A 27,818-nucleotide genomic window follows, 5' to 3' on the forward strand; every position below is an offset into this window, starting at 1 on the left:
CTCACACACACGCGCGGGCTCACGCACACAAACACGCACACACATTCACAAACTTTTAATGCGTATTACTTCTTTTTCTCTTTGCAAAATAAACAATCCCTCGACGGGTTCAATTTGGATGCAAAGGGTATGTTTAAGATAACTTTATTTTCGAAGTAGGCCTAAAAGTTATGCTATATGCAAAATATGTTTGTTCTTAGTTATTTTTGTTTTTGAGGAGATTTGAAAAATGTGACAAATACATCTTAATGCAAATAAAATAAAGCCTTAAAACCTGTGTTCTAACACTTTTGTTAGAGATTTAGAGATGACAAGGTGATGCTACAAGCCAAACATCTTAGTTCGTAGCTTTGTCGTTTCTGGAGAAAAGATTTTAAAGTATTTTTACTTTATAAATTATTACACAAAATTTTGACACAAAGGGTATGGTTTATATAGATTTTGTAGAACTCTACTACCCTTTGTTATAATAAATATGTCCATGTTATTGTGTTGCTATAATCAAGAAATGTTATTTCAAATAAGTTAGAAACACTAGATGACTTAGAAATAATATTTAAACACTTTTCACAATTATTACAATTTGGCTTATTTCTCAAACTAATTTTTATAAACAGTAAGCTGGAAAAACAGAACATGACATGTGACGGCGTGTCTAACAGCATCCTTTTAGAGTTTTACGCACATGTCAACCATATAAAAATTAATAAATATAACAAAAACACAATATCGTTTAACGATTTTTATTTTATTTTCTGTTTAAACAATGCATTCAACAAACAAACTTGTCTTAAAATTAACATAACATTTGATAACTTGTATCTGCATTTGAGGCACGCATGCATCCATGTTCCTTTAAATGTCCTTATTATATATTATTTTTATTTGAAAGGCAGATTAATCAAAATGGTATACGCAGTATAATACATAAATTATATTTCCAGTTTTGGTATTACTTCATAAAACTGAACATCTATAAAAATCAATCTCTTTTTTTTGTAGCTGATTTTATATTTGTCTGTCCTATAGTAAATTGCCGTAATAAATCACTGCGTTCTGGAATCAACACTCAGTTTAAGAGTTTCTATTTATGGTCCACGTTATCTACCTCTACGCTTGTAGAACTGAACATCTGGCTGTCCCCGACAGATCTGAAAAGATTTGTGTGAAAAGTTTTTACTAATTTATATATATAACTTAATGTTAATGAAATAAAATAAAAACGGCTTCTATACATGGTGATAGTAAAACAATTTCCAAAAAATGCAAAATAATCTTACGAGTGCCGGAAACAAGTGCTTGTTTTATGTAATCTTGGTTGGTTTATTTATTGCTAAAAAAGACATTTCCTATTATGACAGTGAAATTGAATTTTTTAAAATGAATTCAAACCCTTACCTTTTCTTCTTCTGCTGTGGTTTTATTTTGAATTGCCAAATTGCTACAATTCCAATAACAATCATTATCCCTGCAATACTTCCAAACGTTGCCCCTAGTATAACTTCCAGTCTTTCTTCCCGAGAGTCTGTTGGATGACAGCCTATATTGGTTATTAAAAAGCAAAACATAATAATTACACGTTTGAAGCTTCAGAAAAAATCTCCCGATGAAATGTTATTGTTCTGCTAAAGATGAATTAAAAACGATAAATGTTTTCACGATATTCATTTCAACATCATCTATGTTCCATATTCAATATTTAAGGAATACTGTGTATCACCTTTTTTTGTTGTTGAGACATTTAATCACATTTTTATAATTTTCTAGATTACGAGTGGCACGATAGTTGGTTGTATCTAAAGTATGTCTATGAAACAAAATCCATCCTGAAATACAGCATTTAAAATATGAACATCACTTAAATATTTACAGAAATGTACAAAATTGCTATTGCTTATTGATTAACAATGAAAACAAGCTTTTACTTGAATGTATTAAAAACTGTAGTAACGGAAACCTTTGACATTGAAATGTGATATTTTCATTACTAAATATGATGTTTTTGTTTTTATTCTTGATGTTGTTTAATGTTTTGTTTTACAAAATTTAATTCATATTTATATTAATACTATGTCTGTTGTTTTTGTTACCTTCAGAACAATAGTATGTCCATGCACTGTATCTGGTACAGCATCCTGACATTCAGAATTGAACACATTAAGAGGTTCTGGGGAACTAAAGTTCAGTCCATCATTGCTTACTGCGGTGTCATATCTGAGTGAGAAAACAATTTTGTCTGTTGTTGAGCGTGTCTTTCGCTCCTCTGGTACACAACATAAACCAGTGAAATATATCTTCAAACTCTCCAACTTGAGGAGTAATTTCCACGGTTTCCTCAGTGTTATCAATGAATTTCTATGAAAGTAAGCCAAAGAATTAAAATGAGTGAAATAAGTTGATATTTATTAAATGCGTATAAAATAATGACATAAATACACATAACTTTATGTTTTTACAATGAATTGTCAACAATACTTCATTTGCTACACGATAATAAATAAGATCATTGCTGTGATACATGGCGTTACTTTTAAATAAACGTAATGTAGCCTACTGTTGTTACGTTGGATAGCACATGTGAAGTTTTGCAACAGGAAGTGAGTCCTGATATAAAAGCATTCACATACATCGCCATCTGTAATGTTACAAAGCCCGCCACCTTCCATATCATCAATAATTACTTGTGTACGCTCATCTTTTCCGCAATCGAATCCATGGTAGAATTCTTCACACATACACTCACCTATAAAGAAATTCAGTCGTTCAATTCAAAGATGAAATGAAGTCAAGTTATTGGTTTCAATACGTATTTTGTCTATAAATTATAATACATGAGACTTTAGGTGTATTTATTTTAAAGCATATTCTGAACGAAGGGGTAAGAAAAATATCCTCTGGCTCTTAAAATTTATGTCTGCCAGATATATACTTTCGTAAAATTTTTATTTAATGGCACTTTGAAATATATGTTTAAAAAGACTTTTTAGCACCTTCATTGGAACACTGTCCTCGTTGACTGCAGTTTCCAGGACAGGAGTGTTTAATAAAAGTGTCTAGACTGTTTCAGTATGATTAGTGACAAACACAGGGTCACGTGAAAATTTCATCTTCGCTGCAGTATTAATTGCATCAGCATGTACGCCAGCAAGGGATTCGTCATTTCCTGTCTATGAAAGAAATGCCAATTCAAGCACTTAATCAAACTATGCATCAAAGTATGAATTTTTACACCATACGAGCATTTCGGACTTGTGAAACATTTTATAGAATAAATATCTTTATAGACCCAAGTATTGTCTTCCAAATTGATATTTCATGATAAAAATGTGTTAGAGTGGTTTGAAACATCAACGCAAAAGTCATAGAACGTGTTTGAATGGAAGTTACGTTATGCGCAGGGTGTAATGGTAATGTATGTGCGAACAATTTAAATGAGTCTGTTTATGCGTTTCGTGCATTCATAATTTTGCCTCTCTTTCCACCTTAAATATTAAACTTTTGGAGAAAAAATATGGCAGGAAAAGTTTCTTGACACAAATCTATGAAAAACATTTTACATTTCTTGCAGAATCAAAAGATACAACCTTCGCAATTAAATTTTATAACGCGATGACCGTTTAAAGAATTTCGACTTTGTTTAAAAATTATTTAAAAGGAAGAAAATAAGAGGAAATAGACAAGTCCATAATGATTTAAATGTTATTACAGTGATGTGTGAATTATTTCATACAGACCGTAACAAGATGAAAATATGGGTATATAATTTTGAGTTGTCAGTTTGGTTTGAATCGAAACGATTTTGTTTAAAATGATGAATATTTATTTCAATGATTAGTAAGTTAATGTCCTGACAATTTGGCCCCACATTTATATTTTGTCTTTTTTTATTTTGATTTTGTAAAATTTTTTCCGTAAAAAAAGTAAAAAATTTTACACTTAAATCAAAACAGCATGATATTTAATTACCATGACATCAAACATACACTGATCGATGACAGCATTTGGATCTTCGCCGACAAGAGCATCTGAAAGGTCTGTTACAAGCATCGATCCATTTATAATGTTTCCACAGATATCTTCAGCTTCTGATTCAGTAATATATTGTACCTGTTCTTCTCTCTGAAAAAGATGAAGAGGTTTGCACTGAATTTACTTTAATTTTCAAAATATTGGCTGTTCAACTAGTGATTGACCAACAGGTGATATTGGAATACGCTTTATACTAACATCATTATATAATCTGCTATTGTGACATATACTTGAAAGTACACAGGGATATAGCTTGGAAATATGAAATAGATAAAATGGGAAACTCAAGACGACAAATTTGAAAATGCTTTGAAGTTAGGTTGGGGCTATTGATCGACGATATTTGTAAGTGCAAACTATACCGTCAAGGTCCAACAGCAGCGGCGAAAGCACAGCGCAACATTAGTTACAGATTGGTGTTATATCCACAAATGCATGAAATACTTCGGTAATCACTTCTTTCATCAATTAGTATTTAACTCATATATTCAAAATGTCTCTATTTTGGTGTTGTACGTAATCATCAATTCTCGAGAAATCGAAAAAGTAAAACAAAGAAGTGTTACGCGGAAAACCTAACAATAGCAGCTAGCCAATTGTGCAGCTCAAGAAAGGTAACAGAGTGATGTTATAATGTTTAAGCATTTGCTTAAAGTGATCACTGTTACAATTTTACTAATAATTGTATTCGCCTTAAATACAAAACACATACGCAAAAACATTCATTTACAATAAATTATCAGTTGAAATAGTTATGACAATGCAATTAATATTTCTGCAATTTTATATAAATTTTTGACATCAAACTTAAGATTAGAAATAGCGAACTAATTCACAAATAAGATATTATGTATATTATTATTATGATGTGTATACAAATTAAACCGAGTTCAAACACCCAACATATTGTATTTCATTTTATAAAAATCAAGATGAAGCTAAATTTGAATTCCTTCAACATTGACTAGATTTAATGTATTGTTTAAGTGAGCGTTTAAATTCATGATTTTTTATTTCAATTGGTGTAAAATTAGGCACTGCAAAGAACTTGCTCTCTGCATGAGATATATTTCAATCAGTGTCATATGATGGTGACGGATTCTATTTTCCTCCTCCTCCTCATTCTCATCATTATCATTGCTGTCGTCGTCGTCATCATCATCATAATCATTATCACCACTACCGACCTATTTAAAGATACGAGAGATCTCTAATGTTTTCTAATTCCTTCATGTTTTAAAAATATTTAATTTTATTAAAACTATCTACACGGCAAAATGTTTGTATTACCTTAATTCGATAGGGTTTCGTATCAGATTCATACGCTAATTTCATTAGTCTTTCCATCTCTCTTGTTGACTTCTGTTGAATGCTGCGTGCCCTTCATTGCGTCGATACCTTGTTGCATTTTCTTGACGTGGTACTTCCGTGAGTTAAATGACAGTCTAGATACTGAGTAGGGGAACATATTGCCTTTGCAACACGACCTGTAGTTCCAGCTGATCCCTCTAGCGCTTGCTTACATACACAATATAAGGCGTTTGATAACTCCCATTTTTTAAATTCCTTTTTATACACTTTGAAAAGATTTTCATCGTCTTCTAGTCTACAATGCAAAAATAAATAAAATAGCAGACAACTTTATTATAAGCCACATACAATGGAATTTGCTTTTAGAAAATAAGACTAGACTTAATTGACGCTAAGTGTAACAGATGGAAGAATAAAAGCACTACATTTATGGTGATTCTCAAGATTTTTATCGAAGTAAAGAGTATTTAGCTAAAAATAGCCAGGTATGAATATGAAGAGCAGGGAGAATCATACTTCCAACTTTTAGAAAAAGCATCATGGTGACGACGATAAATATGCAGGTGGGGTTGTTTCTTTGAAATTGTCCCATCTCTCCCTCTCAAGTCATTGTCTTGCTTTCCATCAAACTACCCACAAAGCCTTTCTGTTTGTTCAAGATCTTTTGGAGCCATCATTATATCTACATTCATGAAACCGCTGTATGTTCCTACGCCATGTAGTTTTGCATCTACCCATGTACCAATAGGTGTAAATATCTGCAATTGACATTCCAACAAGTTTGCTGCTTTTTTTCCGAATCCGGCAATGACTTAATTGTATAGAAATACATAAGTTTTCAATATTTTCATATTAAGAGTATGATTAAGTATCAATGTAACACAGTTGAATTAATTACTCAAATACTGCTTAAAATGCTCTTACTTGATAACGGTGCACTCGTTCCTTTACCACAACTTTCAAAATCCCTCAATTTTCACATGAGAGAAATTCTGTAAATCGTACATTGTTACATAGATTTATCGCAAACACATCTGCATCTGCGCGTATAATTAGACCACACGTTCACAAGGCTGCGTTATTGTTACACCGGTTTGTTTTCTCTAAAACCTCTTTAAGCAAGAAAATGTGTGTTTGAAATTTAATTAATGCGATATTTCTGCTTTGCGGATTGGTACTTCTACCGGTACATGCAATTAAGTAAGTTTTACATGTATTAAGCTATATATTGTAAAACATTCTTATAAACTTTATAAATTGTAAACGGCAAAATATTCTTGTTACTACATTGGCCGGTTCTTGAAACATTTCTTCACACAACGTCTCTATTTATTGACAAACGTAAACAGATTAAAACAATCTAAAGGCTTTAAGGTATGTAATATTTCTATGAACACTTTCTATTAAAAGTATATCTTTGTCCTTGAACCCTTGGATTTACAGCTTTTCAAATATCATAAATTAGCTAAAATATTTGAATTATCTATTTAGCTCTAAAATTGAAAAGCACTTACAAATTTACTATTCTGTCTATGTTTATACGGAAAAAAACACAACAACACTAGATAATATGAAACACAACCTCACACACACATTAACGAAATCAATGCTTATCATCTATGTACTAGTATGTGCAGTCCTCAAAAAAGGATAATTTTCCTTACTTCTATATCATACTTTGTATTTTTGTAGAGTAGAAATTTTCCCTTGTTCTGATTTTCGTAGTGGCTAAAATATAAGAAACAAAATACTTTTCTGGAAGTGGCAATATTTTGACACTGAATTTATTACATGTCACAATATTTCAAATTTATTTTAGATATAAATTGGCATACTTTTACAATAAGCTTTCTTTTTTCTGAAGTAAGATGTTTTCAAACAAAGGAAAAAATTAAAAAGGTGTAAATAAATCAATCCTTTAACGTTTATTCAAATTTGTTTTGCTATGTTTTTCAAAAGACCAATCACGTCTGATGTGTGTGTGCGTCAATCATTTAAAATCACATTAAGATGAATTTAGAAAAGAATAAGAAAGAAAGAAATGCAAATCTTATATAAGACATCAGGAAATAAATGAGGCGTTTTGAGTTGGGTGCCTTGTACACAGTTGTGGTGCCGATGATTTTTATCGTGCGTTTGATGCACTGGGTAAAAGAGATGTAAGGTAAGTAGATGTTTGATACCATTGCTGTAGCATGTCTAGGTAACAATAAACAAACAATACTTACTATCCATCTGCAGTCTTCATATGAGGGTCAACTCTTGAGTAACACACTTTGTCTTTGTACGCTTTCCTATCATTGACAACAACAAACCTATTTAAAATGAGTGAATTAAAGTTATTAAAATGAATTGCTCCATAATTGTTAGTATGCAATACCACAAGAAATTTTGTTGACCGTATTTAGCATAATTCAAGACATCAAACCATGAAAGGACTACATATGGTTGTTGGTGGTAAGTGCGAGATACATGATTCTATATTATATATAGCTAGGTTACAGTTACGTATCAGTTATCCAGAATACTCGTGTTTATAATATCTTTTTTTTCTCTTTCAAAGGAAACAAACTGCAAGCATCAATAATATATGTAGGTTTATCTTTTGACAAATTGTGAAATGTAGTCGTTTCGACAGGAGTAATAAAACAAACCTGGACATTATGTGCCTGATATTGTGTCCACCATTTATGTCCGTATTCCGTGTCCGTTCGAAGTTGTAACGTAAAGTCAAGTCTGTCGTTTTAATCTTCGTCTATCGTAGTTACATTAAAGCAAAACACCTCTTCAGGGTCCCATTTTTGTCCCATTTTTAAACCCTAAATGTAAAACAGATTTCAATTGAAACCATAGGCAATCTTAAGTATTTGAATAAAACACTATCATTATTGACAAAAATATTTTAAAATGAAGGTTTTCTTTCTATAAATTGTCTTATCGTACACATTTTTATATATTTTATTGACAATTGGTTGTAACATTTATGACAGTCATGTTACTAGTATTACTTCAAAAAATATCAATTAAGTGTATAAAATTTCCAAAAGTTGGTTTACGAAAAGCAATATTTTATCTGAAATTGAAAATGATAAGTTGACTTTAACATTAAAAATTTATTGAGAGTTACCTTTATTGAGAGTTACCTTAATATCCTGTCCGCAAACATGGCTATTTTTCACTTGCGCCACATTAGCACTTTCACACCTATAGCCTACCGGATCAAACATACTCACACCCAGGGCACATGCGGGCTCTTCTGTTGCACTGTTGTATCTGCACCCTAAAGGAACCGTAAGCTGGAGTTTAACTGTTTCTTCGCCATCTTTTGGCAAATCAATTCTAGGAATAAGGACCTTTAAAATACAACAACGTGTTTACATATGCTGTGGATTTTGGAGAACAAATTAGATATTATTTCCCTGTAGAGCGGACTAATAAACAGACACAAGTGTCGCGTTATTGGAGATATGCCGTAAGAGCTTTAAGAATAATCATCCGAATTAGTTTAAGCTAATGAGTTGTTCTTTATATCTTCATATAATGCAATTTGCATTGAATTCATGGACTTCGTTTTAAAAGCACATTATCACTTAGAAACGTATAATTTTACCTGTTTAGAAATGGCGAACATGAAATACATAACGTTTAAAGCATAGTAAAAGAGTATGTTAGATGTTTGTTACATGAAGAAAGTAGCTCTAAATGTGCAAGGTTTTGTTAAAAAATAACAAAATGTAAATAAAATGTAAACAAAATATTAAGCATTAAGAATGTTAGTATTTATTGATTAGGAACGTTAACAATTTATTTACAATTTATTTACATAGTAAAAAAATCAAACTTAACGACTTGTTTTTATAAACATCTCCTTAATGTTTTGGTTTACCTTAAGTTACAAATAGAATGCAAATATGAACAATACTTAGATAAAATAATAGCTAGTCTAATAAGATATATATGTAAATTCAGAACTACAAATCTCCTTCCCTCTAGAGAAAAGTGCCCGCACTTTTAGTAATCATCGTCGGATACCCACGATTGATAAACATGTCACATAACATGCAATCAACCGTGGGTAAAATGAATCGATTTGCGTCGATATACAGCAACAGGTGCGTAAAATATCTACCAATGACATCGCGTTTAACAAATCTATATTCTTCAACAGCGGAGGTAAAAAACAATAAGATACAAAATGGCAGCGCCCACGGTTAAAAACTGTTGTACGTGCCTTGCTGAAATCAATGGCAAAAACTATCGCCAAATCAGTTCTTCTTCAAGCAGATATTAATCAGAAAGGAAAACATCACGCTGTAAAAGTAAATTATCTATACTTTCTTGCCGGAAATCGTTTAATTTTTCGATGTTGAACTTTTAACGTCGTCTATGGTTGTCTGTAATACCGAACGTCGTACAGAACGAGCGTTTTGATTGGTTTTAATCGCCTCGTGAAATCGTGAGGCAGCCAATGAAAAATCTGCCTTTGACACACCTCTAATCGACTGAATATCGGCAAAAAATCCCACGGCTGATAAATGTTAATGGTTCGGCCGTGGGTATCCGACGATGTTGGTAATGAAAGGAGTTAAAAACAGGGAATGCCTGCGAAATACCATCAAGTACCCTTGTCTAGAGGACAATCTTGAGGAGACATATTTGCAAAACTGTAACTTTGAACCTTAACTACGTGTAGAGTAGAAGTTTTACCCCTGAGATATAGTCGAGTGTTGCCTTACAATTCATTACTCAATTAGTTTGAGTTAATTTTAAACGCTATTTGATTACACTTTAACACAAACTTAGAATAAAGTCCATTTTTTCGGAACATTTTTTTATCATTTAGCATACATGAATATTTATCCCTGCAATACATCATATACGATATTTCCTTTTGAAATTGAAATTGAAAATCTCGAGAAATTCATGAAAAAATGTACGATTCTCTATCGGTTCCATTCCTCCAAAACAAAATACATATATGGCATCAATATTTCCTAACAATTATCTTCACAGCGAGTATTCTTTCTGGGTTTCTCCTTTGGTAGTCTGATTTTTCTGTTTTTCGAAATGATGATATGGTATGGCAAATGATGTTATATGCAACCTGTATGTCTCAAAACTACACGTGAGACATGTCGTTATCATAATATATGGAAGAGAACTAATACGATCAATGTTACTTAGACCTATATGTATCATTTAGCAGGTCATATGGTCATATGGTTTTAATTTGAAAGGCATGACTATATCAAAAGAATAGTCTGTCTTTTTGTTTAAAAATAAGAACCAATCATTTGATGATGATTATTCAGATTATATTCCATTCATAGTTTGCTTTCTCGCAAATATTACGAAAATTTCGTTTATATTCAATGATGAAATTAATCATTCTGCCGCCATAGAAGCCTGAAATTTTAACGATAGGACATCATCTCTTTGTGGTATCATACCTACTAGTGAATTAATAAGTTCAATTAATAAAAATTACCGTCAGCGCAGCACCTAACAATATATTTTTGTGTACACCTTTTGTGTTTTTCCACTTTTTCCTAAACAGCCTTTCGACGTCTTGTCTGAAGCATTTTATAAATCGCAAATTCCTTTGTTTTGTCATTTTCCTTTACTATTAACGCTTTGGTTTGACAAACTTTTCAACCATTACTTTGTTATTTGCTTTCCGTTGTAGGTTTGTTTGCTACACGGGGTTGCCCGTGGTGTTGACAATTGTTATTCCATAAGCGACGGGGCAAAACAAATATCGTGCCCATTGTATCTTGTAATCACTCTATCACATCGCCTTATTGTCTTGCCGGTTCGGTGAATTTTTACGTGAAATCGGTTTATGGTGTTGTCGCTTCAGTGGCTCGTACCTTTGGTTTACCGTCTCGTCGTGTCATCGCTTTAACTTGTCTTTGATGTGCATCCTCTTTTCGTTTTGGTATATCATTTCGCTGTGACTTTGCTTTATTGTTTCTTCTCCTCGGCGGATTGATTTTGTTACTTGAAACAGTTTATTTCTTCATGAATTATAATTATATATATTATATTCCCTTAACCCTCTAGATCAACATCCAGTTCATATGTCATTCATTGAACAACATAGTTATCTGATAAGTTTGTTATTAACTTTTTTGTTGGACAACAACATCACTTGACGAGTTAATGTAAAGCGGGAGCAAAATGGAAGAGAGGCTCACGCTCGGTGAATAGATTCCTTTTAATATAAGTTATAATCACATTAAAAGTCTTCTTTGATATGAAGACGCACGTATGGCTAATGCTAGAAAAAGTCTTACACTGAATTGCAGCGTTAATCTGAAATTTTGTATCGTAGTCACACACAGGATAACTATCGATTCCTGCCACTGACGTTATTGTTGAAACCTTTTGTTGTTATTGTTATTGCACAATAAGTTTTATATCCTCGTTGACTTTAAGGTAACCTTGGCCTATATTCTTTTCTTCTAAGCCATGTAAGAAATTATATTTTTGAATGGAATGGTTTTAGATAAACAGGCTCAATAAAACCGATTCTACAACATTTCAGTTTTGTCCTTTTGGGAGTTCTTTAGGAATTTTGTTTTCTCTATTTTCTATTACTTATACGTATATTCAATGTTATCTATTGAAGTTTCAAAATGTTCGGGTAGTCTGTTATGTATATACCACATATTACCATGTACACGACTTAACAGTTTTCATTTATTCAATCATTGTTGAAATATAAGCTTTCTTTGCTATTGCGAGTGCATGCCTTTCTTACTTTGGGAAAGGTGATGAGGAGAAGGGTCTGTAACTAGTTAATGATTTTCTTTCCGCAAATCTTTACCTTGAAACAGGTCCTACCAGGATCAAAATTTAGTTAAAAACCCTAGCAGACTTACAAACAATATTTTCACAAAAATTACAATTAGGTTTATTCTTCAACTAATTTTTTTATAAAAAGCTGGAAAAAATACAACATAAGATGTGACGGCGTGTCTAACAGCATCCTTTTAGAGATTTACACACGTTTTAACAATATAAAACTTAATGAATATAACAAAAACACAATATCTTTTAATGATTTTTATTTTCTGTTTAAACAATGCATTCAACAAACATACTTGTCTTAAAACTAACATAACACTTGATTACTTGTAACAGTATTTGAGGCACGCAAGCATCTTTGTTCCTTTAAATGTCCTTATTATATATTATTTCTATTTGAAAGGAAGATTAATTAAAAAAGAATTATAATACATATATATCATCTATAAAATTAATCTCTCTTTTTGTAGCTGATTGTATGTTTGTCTGTCCTATAAAAGATTGCTGTAATAAATCATTGTGTTCTGGAATCAACAATCAGTTAGAGAGTTTCTATTTATGGTCTACGTTTTCTACCTCTACGCTTGTAGGACTGAACATCTGGCTGTCCCCGACAGATCTGAAAAGATTTTTGTGAAAACATTTTACTTATTTATATATATAACTTAATGTTAATGAAATAAAATAAAAACGGCTTCTTTACATGGTGATAGTAAAACAATTTCCAAAAGAACAAAAAAAAATGCACACTAATCTTACGAATGCCTGAAACAAGTGCTTGTTTTATATTATTTTGATGGGTTTTTTTATTGCTAAAATAGACATTTCCTTATTATGACAGTGAAACTGAATTTTTATGCTCCCCGAAAAATGTCGGGGGAGCATAAAGTCGTCGGGTTGTCCGTCGTCCATCCGTCAGTCAGTCCGTCCGTATGTACGTCCCGAATTCGTGTCCGGCCCATAACTTCATTATTTGAAGTCAGATTTTACAACTATTTCACAGAAAAGATTATCACATTTAGACGACGTGTCGCGCGCAACATTTGGGTCGCTACCTTGAAGGTCAATGTCTCAGCATGACCTTGCAGCAAAATCGTGTCCGGCCTATAACTTCGTTATTTGAAGTTGGATTTTATAACTATTTCACAGAAATGATCACCATATTGGGACGACGTGTCGCGCGCAACATTTGGGTCGCTACCTTGAATATCAAGGTCACAGCATGACCTTGCAGCAAAGTCTTGTCCGACCCTTAACTTTGTTATTTCAAGTCAGATTTTACAATTATTTCACAAAAATTATCACCATATTGAGACGACGTGTTGCGGGCAACATTTGGGTTGTTTTTACACTTTGAACTTTGTCTGTGATATAACTCTGACACTACAATAGGTATACATTCCTGTGTCTAAAACCTATTCGGGGAGCATCACCCGGTTAAATCGGCTCTTGTTTTAAATGAGTTCAAACCCTTACCTTTTCTTCTTCTGCTGTGGTTTTATTTTGAATTGCCAAATTGCTACAATTCCAATTACAATCATTATCCCTGCAATACTTCCAAACGTTGCCCCTAGTATAACTCCCAGTCTTTCTTCCGGAGAGTCTGTTGGATGACAGCCTATATTGGTTATTAAAAAGCAAAACATAATAATTTCACGTTTGAAGCTTCAGCAAAAAATCTTCAAATACAATTTAATTTGTTGTTTTGCTTAAGTTGAATTAAAAGCGATAAATGTTATGAAGATATTAATTTCAGACATAAGTTATGTTCCATATTCAAGATTTAAGGAATACTGTATGTTACCTTTTTTTATTAAGACATTTTAAGATCCTGTATGTTGAAATTGAGGTTGTATACCACACTTAAGTGAAATTATATATATGTATAAACTTATGCTCATAAAAACAAATTTCAAACATCTAAGAATATAAAAAATATTTACTGCAAATATTTGTACATATTATATGAAATCATTAAGGTATATGCATTCATTTCTTATTTAAAATTTAAATTTTTATTTCCTCCCTTTATTTACATGAAATGTTAAATTCGGTAATATCTGTATAAATAATGCTTTTCGGAACTTACGAAATTGATAAATCTTAATTTGAGTATCATATTTATGATATAAAACCATAAAATATTTTCGTTACAGGATCTTTAATCACATTTTGTACTTTTCGAGATTACGAGTGGTACAATAGTTGATTGTATCTGTAGTATGTTGTTTAAAATGAGACACCATTATATGACATTAGAATACAAAAATAATCCTCACTTCTTGTCCAGTTATACTTGCTAACATAAGGCTCGCATTTGAAGCATTTATCTGAAATTTCCGCCTGACTGTTTTGAACGCACATACCGTCTATGAAACAAAATCCATCCTGAAATACCGCATTTAAAATATGAACATCACTAAAATATTTACAGAAATGTACAAAATTGCTATTGCTTATTGATTAACAATGAAAACAAACTTTTACTTGAATGTATTAAAAATTTGTAGTAACGGAAACCTTTGACATTGAAATGTGATATTTTCATTACTAAATATGACGTTTTTGTTTTTATTATTGATGTTGTTTAATGTTTTGTTTTTACAAAATTTAATTCATATTTATATTAACATATGTCTGTTGTTTTTGTTACCTTCAGAACAATAGTATGTCCATGCAATGTATCTGGTACAGCATCCTGACATTCAGAATTGAATACATTAAAAGGTTCTGGGGAACCAAAGTTCAGTCCATCATTGCTTACTGCGGTGTCATATCTGAGTGAGAAAACAATTTTGTCTGATGTTGAGCGTGTCTTTCGCTCCTCTGGTACACAACATAAACCAGTGAATATATCTTCAAACTCTCCAACTTGAGGATTAATCTCCACGGTTTCCTCAGTGTTATCAATGAATTTCTATAAAAGTAAGCCAAAGAATTAAAATGAGTGAAATAAGTTGATCTTTGTTAAATGCGTAAAAAATTATGATAATAATAGACATTACTTTATATTTTTACAATGAATTTTCAACCATACTTCATTTGCTACACGGTAATAAATAAGATCATTGCTGTAAGACATGGTGTTACTTCTTAATAAACGTAATGTGGCCTACTGTTGTTACGTTGATAGCACATGTGAAGTTTTGCAACAGGAAGTGAGTTCTGATATAAAAGCATTCACATCCATCGCCATCTGTAATGTTACAAAGCCCGCCACCTTCCATATCATCAATAATTACTGGTGTACGCTCATCTATTCCGCAATCGAATCCATGGTAGAATTCTTCACACATACACTCACCTATAAAGAAATTCAGTCGTTCAATTCAAAGATGAAATGAAGTCAAGTTATTGGTTTCAATACGTATTTTGTCTATAAATTATAATACATGAGACTTTAGGTGTATTTATTTTAAAGCATATTCTGAACGAAGGGATAAGAAAAATATCCTCTGGCTCTTAAAATTTATGTCTGCCAGATATATACTTTCGTAAAATTTTTATTTAATGGCACTTTGAAATATATGTTTAAAAAGACTTTTTAGCACCTTCATTGGAACACTGTCCTCGTTGACTGCAGTTTCCAGGACAGGAGTGTTTAATAAAAGTGTCTACTGTTTCAGTATGATTAGTGACAAACACAGGGTCACGTGAAAATTTCATCTTCGCTGCAATATTAATTGCATCAGCATGTACGCCAGCTAGGGATTCGTCATTTCCTGTCTATGAAAAAATGCCAATTCAAGCACTGAATCAAACTAAGCATCAAAGTATGAAATTTGACACCATCAGAGCATTTCGGAGTTGTAAACATTTCATAGAATTGTATGTTAAATATCCTTAGAGCGACCAACATTTTAAGCGCTTTTATCACAGATACCAAAGTAGTGTCTTCCAGTTCAAATTGATATTTAATGATAAAAATGTGTGTTAAGTGGTTTGAAACATTAACGCAAAAGTCATAGAACGTGTTTGAATGCAAGTTACGTCTTGGCAGGGTGTAATGGTAATGTATGTGTGACCAATTTCGAAAAACCAAGAAGTGATTCTGTTTATGTGTTGCGTGCATATATAATTTTGCCTCTCTTTCCACCTGAAATATTAAACATTTGAAGGAAAAAATGACAGGAATATTTTCGTGACACGAATGTATGAAAACACGTTTACATGTTTCACTAAAACCTACACGATTAAGTTTTACACTATGACAGTTTTAAAGAAATTCGACTTTGTTTTAAAATTAATAAAAAGGAAGAAAAAAGAGCAAATAGTCCATAATGATTAAAATGCTATAACAGTAATGTGTAACTTTTTTTATACAGACCGTAACAAGATGCAATATGGGTAAATGATATTGTGTTGTCAGTTTGGTTTGAATCAAAACGATTTTTGTTTAAAATGATGAATGTTTATTTCAATGATTAGTAAGTTAATGTCCTGACAAGAGGCACATATGAAATATTTTGTCGTTTTCATTTGATTTGGAAAATGTTATTCGTAAAAGCAGTAAATATGTACATTTTGCCTGCTTTCATTGCACATATGATATGCAAATCAAACTTTTTACCTCTATAATTATATTTTTCAAATCCTTATCCATTAAGTCCATAAGTATGACCGTAGTCGGACTCCGGCATGAATGTGTCTCAGAAGTAGTGTCTCTCCACACAAAAACACAAAAAGAACAAATTGAAACTCTCCCAGACTGAGTGTTTTAATTTAATAAATTACATCTTAAATCAAAACTGCATAATATTTCATTACCATGACATCAAACATACACTGATCGATGACATCATTTGGATCTTCGCCGACAAGAGCATCTGAAAGGTCTGTTACAAGCATCGATCCGTTTATAATGTTTCCACAGATATCTTCAGCTTCTGATTCAGTAATATTATGTACCTGTTCTTCTCTCTGAAATAATGAAGATGTTTAAATAGTCAAGTTAACCTGAATTTACTTTAATTTTCAAAATATTGGCTGTTAAAATAGTGATTGACCAAAGGGGATATATTTTAAACTAACATTTAATTTTAATATCTTACTACATTTAGTCTATGAGAAGGGGGACTGAACATGTTTATTCATAACTTATTCAGTAAAATAAATAACATTGAAAATACATCATTATATAATCTGCTATTGTGACAAATACTTGAAAGTACCGAGTATCTTGGTGTTGTACGTCATCATCAATTCTCGAGAAATCGAAAAAGTAAAACAAAGAAGTGTTACACGGAAAACTTCACAATAGCAGCTAGCCTATTGTGCAGCTCAAGAAATGTAACAGAGTGATATTATAATGTGTAAGCAATTGCTTACAGTGATCACTTTTACAATTTTACTAATAATTGTATTCGCCTTAAATACCAAACGCGTACACAAAATATTCATTTACAATAAATTATCATTTGAAATAGTTATGACAATGCAATTAATATTTCTGCAATTTTATATAAATTTTTGACATGAAACTTAAGATTAGATATAGCGAACTAAATCACAAATAGGATATTTTGTACTTTGATGTGTTTACAAATTAAACCGAGTTCAAACACCTTACATATAGTATTATCTTACATTCAAATTATTTTATAAAAATCAAGATGAAGCTAATTTTGAATCACCTTCAACATTGACTAGATTTAAAGTATTGTTCAAGTGAGCGTTTAAATTAATGATTTTTTTTATTTCAAATGGTACAAAATTAGGCACTGCAAAGAACTTGCTATCTGCATGAGAGATATTCCAATCATTATCATACGATGGTGATGGATGCTATCTTACTCCTCCTCCTCCTCATAATCATCAACGCTGTCGTTATCATCATCACCATCATCATCATTATCACTACCGACCTATTTAAAGATACGAGAGATCTCTTTTGCTTCTAACTCCTTTATGTTTTAAAAATATTTAATCTTATTCAAAGTATCTACACGGCAAATTGTTTGTATTACCTTAATTCGATAGGGTTTCGTATCAGATTCATACGCTAATTTCATTAGTCTTTCTATCTCTCTTGTTGACTTCTGTTGAATGCTGCGTGCCCTTCTATGCGTCGAAACCTTGTTGCATTTTCTTGATGTGGTACTTCCGTGAGTTAAATGACAGTCTAGATACTGAGTAGGGGAACATATTGCCTTTGCAACACGACCTGTAGTTCCAGCTGATCCCTCTAGCGCTTGCTCACATACACAATATAAGGCGTTTGATAACTCCCATTTTTTGAAATCCTTTTTATACACTTTGAAAAGATTTTCGTCGCCAACTAATCTACAATTAAACAAGAACGTGTTTGTTAAACACAAATGCCCCCGGCTCAGATTCTTGTCAGTAGCAATACTTCAAAAAATGTTTACCCATTCACTCAGTTATGGACAGAAAAATCACCAAAAAATTGTAAACACAAGTTTTATAGCTTGACAAAGCCATGGCATTTTGTAATTGTGAAAAATATAAGTTGCCAAGTCATTGCTCTGACTAGTGAAGTTGAAAAATATTCAACTTCATGCAAGTTATCTTCCTACAAAATATGAAATACATCTGTCATTAAATAAAGGCTGTATGGGCAAAAGTGTAAAAATCTATTTTGAGCACTGGTGACCTTGACCAAACTGACCCCTAACTATATCCAAAAGAAGAATACCATGTAAGTTATCTTCCTACCAAATATGAAATACATCTGTCAATAAATAAAGGCTGTATGGGCAAAAGTGTAAAAATCTATTTTTAGCACTTGTGACCTTGACCCAACTGACCCCTTACTCCATCCAAAGGAAGAATACCATGCAAGATATCTTCCTACCAAATATGAAATACAACTGTCAATAAATAAAAGCTGTATGGGCAAAAGTGTAAAAATCTATTTTTAGCACAAGTAACCTTGACCCACTGATCCCTACCCCAATCAAAAGGATGAATACCATGCAAGCTATCTTCCTACCAAATATAAAATATATCTGTCACTTAATAAAGGCTGTATGAGCAAATGTTTAAAAATCTATTTTTAGCACTGATGACCTTGACCCAACTGACCACTAACTCCATCAAAGTTTATGTTTCTATCAATTATAAATAACATCTGTCTATAGAATAAGGTCAATACACCTGTAAAAATGTAAAAATCTATTTTTAACATTGGTGACCTTGACATTGGTAACATTGACCTTGACCCAAATGACCCCATACTACACCCAAAGAAGGAGGTGTTTGTATTAAACTAAGACATCAACTAAAAAATAAAGGCTGTATGAGCAAAAAGGTTTATATTTATTTTTTAAACCAGTGACCTTGACCTTGACCCTAGAGACCGCTTACTCAAAAAAAATTAGAGGACCATCAAAGGTATCCACCTACTATCAGTAAAGAAATTAAGCAATTAGGAGAAATTTAAGATAAATCCAACTTGCCGAAATAGGTTAACCAGACAAGGTCCTATTTTCAAAGTGAAAAAAAGGAAATAACTGGGAAATATGGATGACACAGTTATATAACTTGGCAATATCATGTGCTTTGTATTGATAAGTAAGTGTGGAAATTATAAAGCCATAAGTATAGATAGAACTTAAGATATTTCCAACTTGCCGTTTTAGGTTAACCATTATTCATTTTCTAAGTGCTGAAAAGGGCAATAACTTGGTAAATATGAAAGCCAGAGTTATGAAAGATCATGTAATTTGTATTGATTAGTAAGTGTGTAAACTTACAAGCCATTTGTATAGGTAGAACTAAAGAAAATTCCAACTTGCCGTTCTAGGTTAAACTCGTACGGACAGACGGACAGACGGACGGACGGACGGTTCAATCACTATATGCCCGGGGGCATAAAAATATATGAAATAAAGAATAATTTTATTATATGCTTTGAGAATCTAAAACAAGAGGTAATTGACGCTGTTACAGTTACAGTTACAGAAATAAAAACACCACATTTATGGTGATTCTTAACAAGTTTATTCGAAAGTGAAATGTATCTAGCTAAAAGTAGCCAAGTATTGATATAAACAACAGAGATTCATACTTCCAACTTGTAGAAAAATCATTATGGTGACGTTTATAATTAGGTAAGTCGTATCGTGTCGGGATTGTTATCCCATCTCTCCTTTTTAAGTCATTGTCTGTTTTTCCATCTAAATACCCACAAAGCCCTTCTGTTTGTTCAAGATCTTTTGGGGCCATCATTATATCTACATTCATGAAACCGTTGTATGTTCCTACCCCGTGTAGTTTTGCATCTACCCATGTACCAATTGGTGTAAATATCTGCAATTGTCATTCCAACAAGCTTATTTTTAATTTTGAATCCGACAAGGACTTTATTATACGAAAATACACGAGTTTTCAATATGTCATATTAAGAGTTTGATTAAGTATCAATGTAACGCAGTTGAATAAGTTGCGCATAAAAAACTGCTTAAAATACTCTTACTTGATAACGGTGCCCTCTTTCCTTTACCACAACTTTCAAAATCCCTCCATTTTCACATGAGAGAAATTCTGTAAATCGTACATTGTTACATAGATTTATCGCAAACACATCTGCACCTGCGCGTATAATTAGACCACACGTACACAAGGCTGCGTTATTGTTACACCGGTTTGTTTTCTCTAAAACCTGTTTAAGCAAGAAAATGTGTGTTTAAAATTTAATTAATGCGATATTTCTGCTTTGCGGATTGGTACTTATACCGGTACATGCAATTAAGTAAGTTTTAAATGTATTAAGCTATATATTGTAAAACCTTCTTATAAACTTTATAAATTATAAACGGCAAAATATTCTTGTTACTACATTGGCCGGTTCTTGAAACATTTCTTCACACAACGTCTCTATTTATTGACAAACGTAAACAGATTAAAACAATCTAAAGGCTTTAAGGTATGTAATATTTCTATGAACACTTTCTATTAACAAGTATATCTTTGTCCTTGAACCCTTGGATTTACAGCTTTTCAAATATCATAAATTAGCTAAAATATTTGAATTATCCATTTAGCTCTAAAATGGAAAAGCACTCACAAATTTACTATTCTGTCTATGTTTATACGGAAAAAACACAACAACACTAGATAATATGAAACACAACCTCACACACACATTAACGAAATCAATGCTTATCATCTATGTACTAGTATGTGCAGTCCTCAAAAAAGGATAATTTTCCTTACTTCTATATCATACTTTGTATTTCTGTAGAGTAGAAATTCTCCCTTGTTCTGATTTTCGTAGTGGCTAAAATATAAGAAACAAAATACTTTTCTGGAAGTGGCAATATTTTGACACTGAATTTATTACATGTCACAATATTTCAAATTTATTTTAGATATAAATTGGCATACTTTAACAATAAGCTTTCTTTTTTATGAAGTAAGATGTTTCAAACAAAGGAAAAAATTAAAAAGGTGTAAATAAATCAATCCTATAACGTTTATTCAAATTTGTTTTGCTATGTTTTTCAAAAGACCAATCACGTCTGATGTGTGTGTGCGTCAATCATTTAAAATCACATTAAGATGAATTTAGAAAAGAATAAGAAAGAAAGAAATGCAAATCTTATATAAGACATCAGGAAATAAATGAGGTGTTTTGAGTTGGGTGCCTTGTACACAGTTGTGGTGCCTTAGATTTTTATCGTACGTTTGATGCACTGGGTAAAAGAGATGTAAGGTAAGTAGATGTTTGATTTTCATACCATTGCTGTAGCATGTATAGGTAACAATAAACAAACAATACTTACTATCCATCTGCAGTCTTCATATGAGGGTCAACTCTTGAGTAACACACTTTGTCTTTGTACGCTTTCCTATCATTGACAACAACCTATTTAAATGAGTGAATTAAAGTTATTAAAATGAATTGCTCCATAATTGTTAGTATGCAATACCACAAGAAATTTTGTTGACCGTATTTAGCATAATTCAAGACATCAAACCATGAAAGGACTACATATGGTTGTTGGTGGTAAGTGCGAGATACATGATTCTATATTATATATAGCTAGGTTACAGTTACGTATCAGTTATCCAGAATACTCGTGTTTATAATATCTTTTTTTCTCTTTCAAAGGAAACAAACTGCAGCATCAATAATATATGTAGGTTTATCTTTTGACAAATTGTGAAATGTAGTCGTTTCGACAGGAGTAATAAAACAAACCTGGACATTATGTGCCTGATATTGTGTCCACCATTTATGTCCGTATTCCGTGTCCGTTCGAAGTTGTAACGTAAAGTCAAGTCTGTCATTGTAATCTTCGTCTATCGTAGTTACATTAAAGTAAAACACCTCTTCAGGGTCCCATTTTTGTCCCATTTTTAAACCCTAAATGTAAAACAGATTTCAATTGAACCATAGGCAATCTTAAGTATTTGAATAAAACACTATCATTATTGACAAAAATATTTTAAAATGAAGGTTTTCTTTCTATAAATTGTCTTATCGTACACATTTTTATATTTTATTGACAATTGGTTGTAACATTTATGACAGTCATGTTACTAGTATTACTTCAAAAATATCAATTAAGTGTATAAAATTTCCAAAAGTTGGTTTACGAAAAGCAATATTTTATCTGAAATTGAAAATGATAAGCTGACTTTAACATTAAAAATTTATTGAGAGTTACCTTTATTGAGAGTTACCTTAATATCCTGTCCGCAAACATGGCTATTTTTCACTTGCGCCACATTAGCACTGTCACACCTATAGCCTACCGGATCAAACATACCCACACCCAGGGAACATGCGGGGTTTTCTGTTGCACTGTTGTATCTGCACCCTAAAGGAACCGTAAGCTGGAGTTTAACTGTTTCTGTGCCATCTTTTGGCAAATCAATTCTAGGATTAAGGACCTTTAAAATACAACAACGTTTTTACATATGCTGTGGATTTTGGAGAACAAATTAGATATTATTTTTTTGTAGAGCGGACTAATAAACAGACACAAGTGTTCGTTATGTGTCGCGTTATTGGAGATATGCCGTAAGAGCTTTAAGAATGATCATCCGAATTAGTTTAAGCAGAAATATGATAGCATACAAAAACAATCTTTTTTCGAATGTATTCTGAAATGCTGTACAGTTAAATGTGACGACTTTTCTTACTTTGATTCCAACAAAATAGTCTGGACTTGAAACAATTTGTGTCGCGTGTCCTGTTGCGTCTTGTAAAACTCGAACGCCGCATTTTAGCTGAAATATCCAGGAAACAATATCAAGTGTTTTTTTATTCAAGCATTTTTTTCGTATGTACGTGTATTGTCTTCTATTCCATACAGTATAAATAATGTACTCTATATAAAACTCTATATAAAATGGAGACATATTTTGTTAATTTTAATTGTAATTTTTACATTTATATGAACTGAACATATCTTGCTTTAAAGTATAAAAATTTAATCATTTAAAATTTAGAACATCAAGTTAATGCAGAATATAATATGGATTTCCTTACTGTAAATCCAAGTGGTATCTTATCATCAGTAAATGTTTTTTCATCCAGTATTAGATCTTGTAAAGTCTGTGTTGGCCCACGAATTCGAAAGACATTTCCATTGAAATACCTATCAACAATAAGTAACTTTTGATAATTATGTTTCATTTAATTGTTTGTGTGTATTGACACATAGATACACACATGCATGCATGCGCACGCACGCACGTACACACATATATTTGATATGATAAACAGTAACAAATTGACGTAAGTTCATTGCATTTTATTGTTATTTGTTATCCTGATATCTTTGTCTTCGTATTGATCAATTTAGATTAGATTTTTATTTGTTCAATTAATCTTATTGTTAGTTCCCTTTGTAAAAATATGATATATTTGAAAAAAAAAGTTTTCTAACGTGAAAATGAGGAAGAACTAACAGTGAACGAATTAGGCCAGCAATGTTGTGAAATGTTTGGGCTAAGAAGAATCTTTCGCGAAGTGGGACAAATATGCATGTTCATAGAAAAAACCGAACTTGCTTGTTGGGTTTACCGAAAATACTATATCATCCTTTTCAAAAGATCCGGTGAATTGAAGGATGTACAGTATATATTGATATCTAAGACAATTACAAGGTCCGTGATTTTTAAAGTTATATTGAGCCAAAACTCAAAACTAAGAGCGCTTACTTCGTAATTATTTGTTTATCAAAGTTGCAAGACAAAAACAGTTTTCAAAACAATGAAATCTCGATGTAAGCACGTTTGTCAAAATGGAGTTGATAATCAAAATGTTTTGTTTGACGTTGACAAAATTTTAATGTTAGCAGTTAGTTTTCAAATGGTAATGAAGTGAATGTTATACAATTATCTAATTTCATCGATAAGTTAGAATTGAAGTCATATTTAGCTAGGTTACTTATTTTAAAAAAGTTTTGTATTAAGTAAGTAAATTTTGTTAAGTGTAAAATAAATATGACAGCACATACCAGTTAACCGCATAAAAATAGTCTGCTTGCTGATTAAATTGGCATGTGAATTGAGTGTAAGGCGTGAAGTTAATTGTGTCAACCCATTCACCATTTATTAATAATTTCACATTTTCTTGTATAAAGTGCAAGCTAGGAATGACCATGACATTTTCAATACTAACATCTGTAGGCGGGGGCGAGAAATCTGTAAAAAAAAGAAATCTTATCTCCGAAATATAACGATGTCTTACTACTCGTATTTTGTATTTCATGCTGAAACCAACTTACGTCTGCAAGATATTTGATAGAAGGTTAATATTTACTTAATAATATAATCTAGTGTAACAAATTAATCAGGTTTACAATTCAATATTGCTATTTGGTCCGAGTCTGATAGAGTGATATTAAAGGTATTCAGATTGAATAAAAATGATAATGTGGTATAGGTAAATATTTTATTTATGTAACACATGAAGACATTTAAGTTGTAATAACGCACTCGGTTGCCCCTTAACATCATAATGATGTTTTATATTAACAACTGATGCGCAATATGGCTAACACAAACAAGTGCAATAAACAGACGTTTGAATGCAAGTCTACAGTAGTCCTTTTATTGTACATTTGAATTTGTAAAATATCTGTCTTTAAAATCTTCCATATATATATATCAACAATTTTAAGATTGATAAGATTGTTCTAAAATAGCTTACAGTCCAAACACAACAACCAATTCAAAGTTAAAACATAATTGAACTATATTGTATTTAATCAGTGTTAACTTTTATCAACATAACAAAGAAGCAGTGTCTTATCTACATTTTAATTACACATTCAATCAAATAAAACAGATGTAAAATTACTAAATAACCACCTTTCACTTTTGAGAATAGATAAAAAATGACACCGTCACCATCTTAAAACGCTGAAACATTCTGTTTGAATGTAAATTTGAAACACATACTTTATCTAAAATTGTTTTTATGACTGTAATAATAGCAGTGACCGTAAAAGTGAAGACTGTAGTTTATAAAATAAATGTCGTTCGTTCATAAAAAGAATGCAATATGTGTCTTTTTTCATATCTGTCAAGATATTTTAAATCAAGACAATAATAAATAATTGTATTTATTTCAAAACCATTACAGTTGTGTTTTATCGATTCAATTAAAAAAACTTAGACAAAGTAATGTTTTATGAACGTATGAAAATGGTGTTTACTTACTTCCATCGTCATTCTGCAGCGATGGCGGATCTGTAATAATCAAACATGTAAACTCATTTAAAAAACATAAAAAAGATTTGCAGATGGGCAATGAATGCCAGTAAAACATAGCATTATATTTAGACTAAAATTAAAATACAATGTAAAAATTGTATTTTATAGATGAAATTAAGAATATATATGTATATACTTTTAGTGGTGTTTCCTTTATCTTACCAAAACAATAAGCAGATTGCTGTTTTGTAGAAACGAGAAAATACTGAATTTTCTCTTCGCATTTTCGAATTTGGATATCATAAGTGAAATCGCAATCATCAAATGTGCTGCGAATACAAGCCACAGCACCTACAGGTGTTTCCGACAATGTTTCAGGATCCGGATGTGTTCCTGACAATATAAATATTTTAAGTACTTGTAATTAAAACTCTGCAAGTTACATTGCTGATGGAAATACATATCTTAACTAACTGTATAACCTGACATATTCCTGATATTCTGCAATAAATTATACGAGGTACACATATATCAAACATCTTTTGATAAGCGTGCTTTATTTATCTATTTTCGATTTTTTTAAATGTTTTCATGAAAAGAATTATTTCATAGATTATGTACCAAAATTTTACAATAAGTAATTTTGTAGAGAACTCCAAAAGAAGTTAAACAAACAGACACACATACCTTGAATATAAATTGGTTCATATCCGCCGCAGGAGAAATGATCGGGCATTTTGTTTGAGTCTGGCATCAAGTACTGTTGCTCAACTTTATAGACATTGAACCATTGGTCAGTCAAAACATAGTCATTTATGTAAGGGTCATTTAACCCATCAGCTTTATAGTTTCTCGCGCGTCTCTCTAATTCCGGAAGCAATTGCACATCGTTGCATCCTTGAGGTTTTAATAAAAGTAGGTAAACAAATGAAATGGAAGTCATCATATGTACGTAAATGGTTCAAAAATGACATGTTATGAATGAAATGAGGATAAAATGAGCAACTGAATGATGTATGCTGATACCCTACCTATAGTCGCAGTTATAGTGAGCTATTGTAGAATAGCTCATGTAAAAAGAAAATCTTTATTTTCTAAAACATAGAAAGTTGCTTTAAAACTATTACAGTAATTTTTGATGGTATCATTTTGCACTTATTTTATCAAGAATCTTCCAGCTTTGCATTACTTTCAACTTATATACCACAATAGTGAACAATACTTTTCTAATATCCTATATCCTGAGGACATACACAGACCAGATGTATCAATCTTCCACACAGTGATCTCCCCTTACAGGATTAGATAGATCTCTGCCATCAAAACATTTTCCTCAAGATTTTTGACGATATGAAGTTTTTTCAATTCTGTATTTATTTTAAAAAGTAAACACGTTTTTGCTAATGTTTCAAGATCGTAAGATGTTAAATGGGCACTAAAATTAAAAATAATTTTGGAAACATAAATATTATGAAAATAATTGTAAATATTGAACCTTTTTTTCAAAATCAATGGCCGCTTTCGAAAGTTATGTCGCTGTTTATTACAGATAAAACGATTGTTTAACGATTTCATTGGCGTATCCGCCATCTTGACACAACGGTTACTGGCCGAAGCGTAATCGGTGTGCGGAAATTGCAGATGTATATGAGGTATTATTTAAGTAACTAATTAACTTATTAATCAACGTGTTTATTGAATAACGTATTTCCTTCTGAAAATTAGTTAGCTTTCCCTATGAATATGAATCGATTTTAGATTTGATGAAGTTATCTCAAAAGCAGTATAATGACAAAAATAACTCTTTTTGTGTTATTTGATATGCGTAATGAAACAAATATATTTCTATGAAACTTTATGACCAAACAACTAGTGCTTATTTCTTTTCCCATCATTACTTTCCTTCTAAATAAAAAAAATAATTGTAACCAAATATTAGACTAAACATACCTGATACAATCAAGATATACTGCGCAAATAAAACAACTTTTAAATTCATAATCTGTGTTCGCGTTACATCGATATTATACGCC

At 31.6% G+C, this 27,818-nt stretch overlaps 2 protein-coding genes across 3 annotated transcripts; both read right to left on the reverse strand.

Moving 5' to 3' along the window:
• Positions 1 to 727: 727 nt before the first annotated feature.
• LOC132728747 (uncharacterized) lies at positions 728 to 27,818 on the reverse strand. Its single transcript, XM_060714421.1, has 21 exons — positions 27,736 to 27,818; positions 26,473 to 26,682; positions 26,008 to 26,178; positions 25,792 to 25,821; positions 24,585 to 24,771; positions 23,612 to 23,720; positions 23,263 to 23,349; positions 22,801 to 23,010; positions 22,316 to 22,480; positions 21,897 to 21,979; positions 21,328 to 21,391; positions 20,588 to 20,773; positions 20,180 to 20,421; positions 18,117 to 18,432; positions 16,918 to 17,070; positions 15,702 to 15,876; positions 15,267 to 15,454; positions 14,804 to 15,067; positions 14,430 to 14,538; positions 1,399 to 1,540; positions 728 to 1,151 (listed from the first exon to the last, which is right to left on the reverse strand). The coding sequence occupies exons 1-21, from the start codon at positions 27,782 to 27,784 to the stop codon at positions 1,085 to 1,087; spliced, it is 3,207 nt and encodes a 1,068-aa protein (XP_060570404.1). The 5' UTR covers positions 27,785 to 27,818; the 3' UTR covers positions 728 to 1,084.
• On the reverse strand, positions 2,994 to 20,750 carry LOC132728675 (uncharacterized). 2 transcript variants are annotated; one of them, XM_060714356.1, is made up of 5 exons: positions 20,588 to 20,750; positions 5,857 to 6,098; positions 5,320 to 5,635; positions 3,967 to 4,119; positions 2,994 to 3,167 (listed from the first exon to the last, which is right to left on the reverse strand). In XM_060714356.1, exons 3-5 carry the CDS (start codon positions 5,374 to 5,376, stop codon positions 3,054 to 3,056), a joined length of 324 nt encoding a protein of 107 aa, XP_060570339.1. In that variant the 5' UTR covers positions 5,377 to 5,635; positions 5,857 to 6,098; positions 20,588 to 20,750; the 3' UTR covers positions 2,994 to 3,053. The 2 variants fall into 2 exon arrangements, with proteins under 2 accessions (XP_060570339.1, XP_060570347.1); XM_060714364.1 differs by lacking the exon at positions 20,588 to 20,750 and adding an exon at positions 6,265 to 6,403.

Source organism: Ruditapes philippinarum, unplaced genomic scaffold (assembly GCF_026571515.1).
Source record: "Ruditapes philippinarum isolate M1 unplaced genomic scaffold, ASM2657151v2 ctg1260_1_1_1_1, whole genome shotgun sequence".
Taxonomy (NCBI): domain Eukaryota; kingdom Metazoa; phylum Mollusca; class Bivalvia; order Venerida; family Veneridae; genus Ruditapes; species Ruditapes philippinarum.

Bases quoted from the DNA above. Each gene is read 5' to 3' on its own strand.
- LOC132728675 (XM_060714356.1), bottom strand. From the start codon at position 5,376: ATGGAAAGACTAATGAAATTAGCGTATGAATCTGATACGAAACCCTAT. The intron at 4,120-5,319 runs GTAATACAAACA...CATCTTTTTCAG, and splicing joins CGAAACCCTATCGAATTAAG to AGAGAAGAACAGGTACAATA. The intron at 3,168-3,966 runs GTAATTAAATAT...TTTCTTTCATAG, and splicing joins AGTGTATGTTTGATGTCATG to ACAGGAAATGACGAATCCCT.
- LOC132728747 (XM_060714421.1), bottom strand. From the start codon at position 27,784: ATGAATTTAAAAGTTGTTTTATTTGCGCAGTATATCTTGATTGTATCA. The intron at 23,721-24,584 runs GTATGTGCTGTC...TATTGTTGATAG, and splicing joins TATTTTTATGCGGTTAACTG to GTATTTCAATGGAAATGTCT. The intron at 1,541-14,429 runs GTGAGGATTATT...TAACCAATATAG, and splicing joins CAAGTATAACTGGACAAGAA to GCTGTCATCCAACAGACTCT.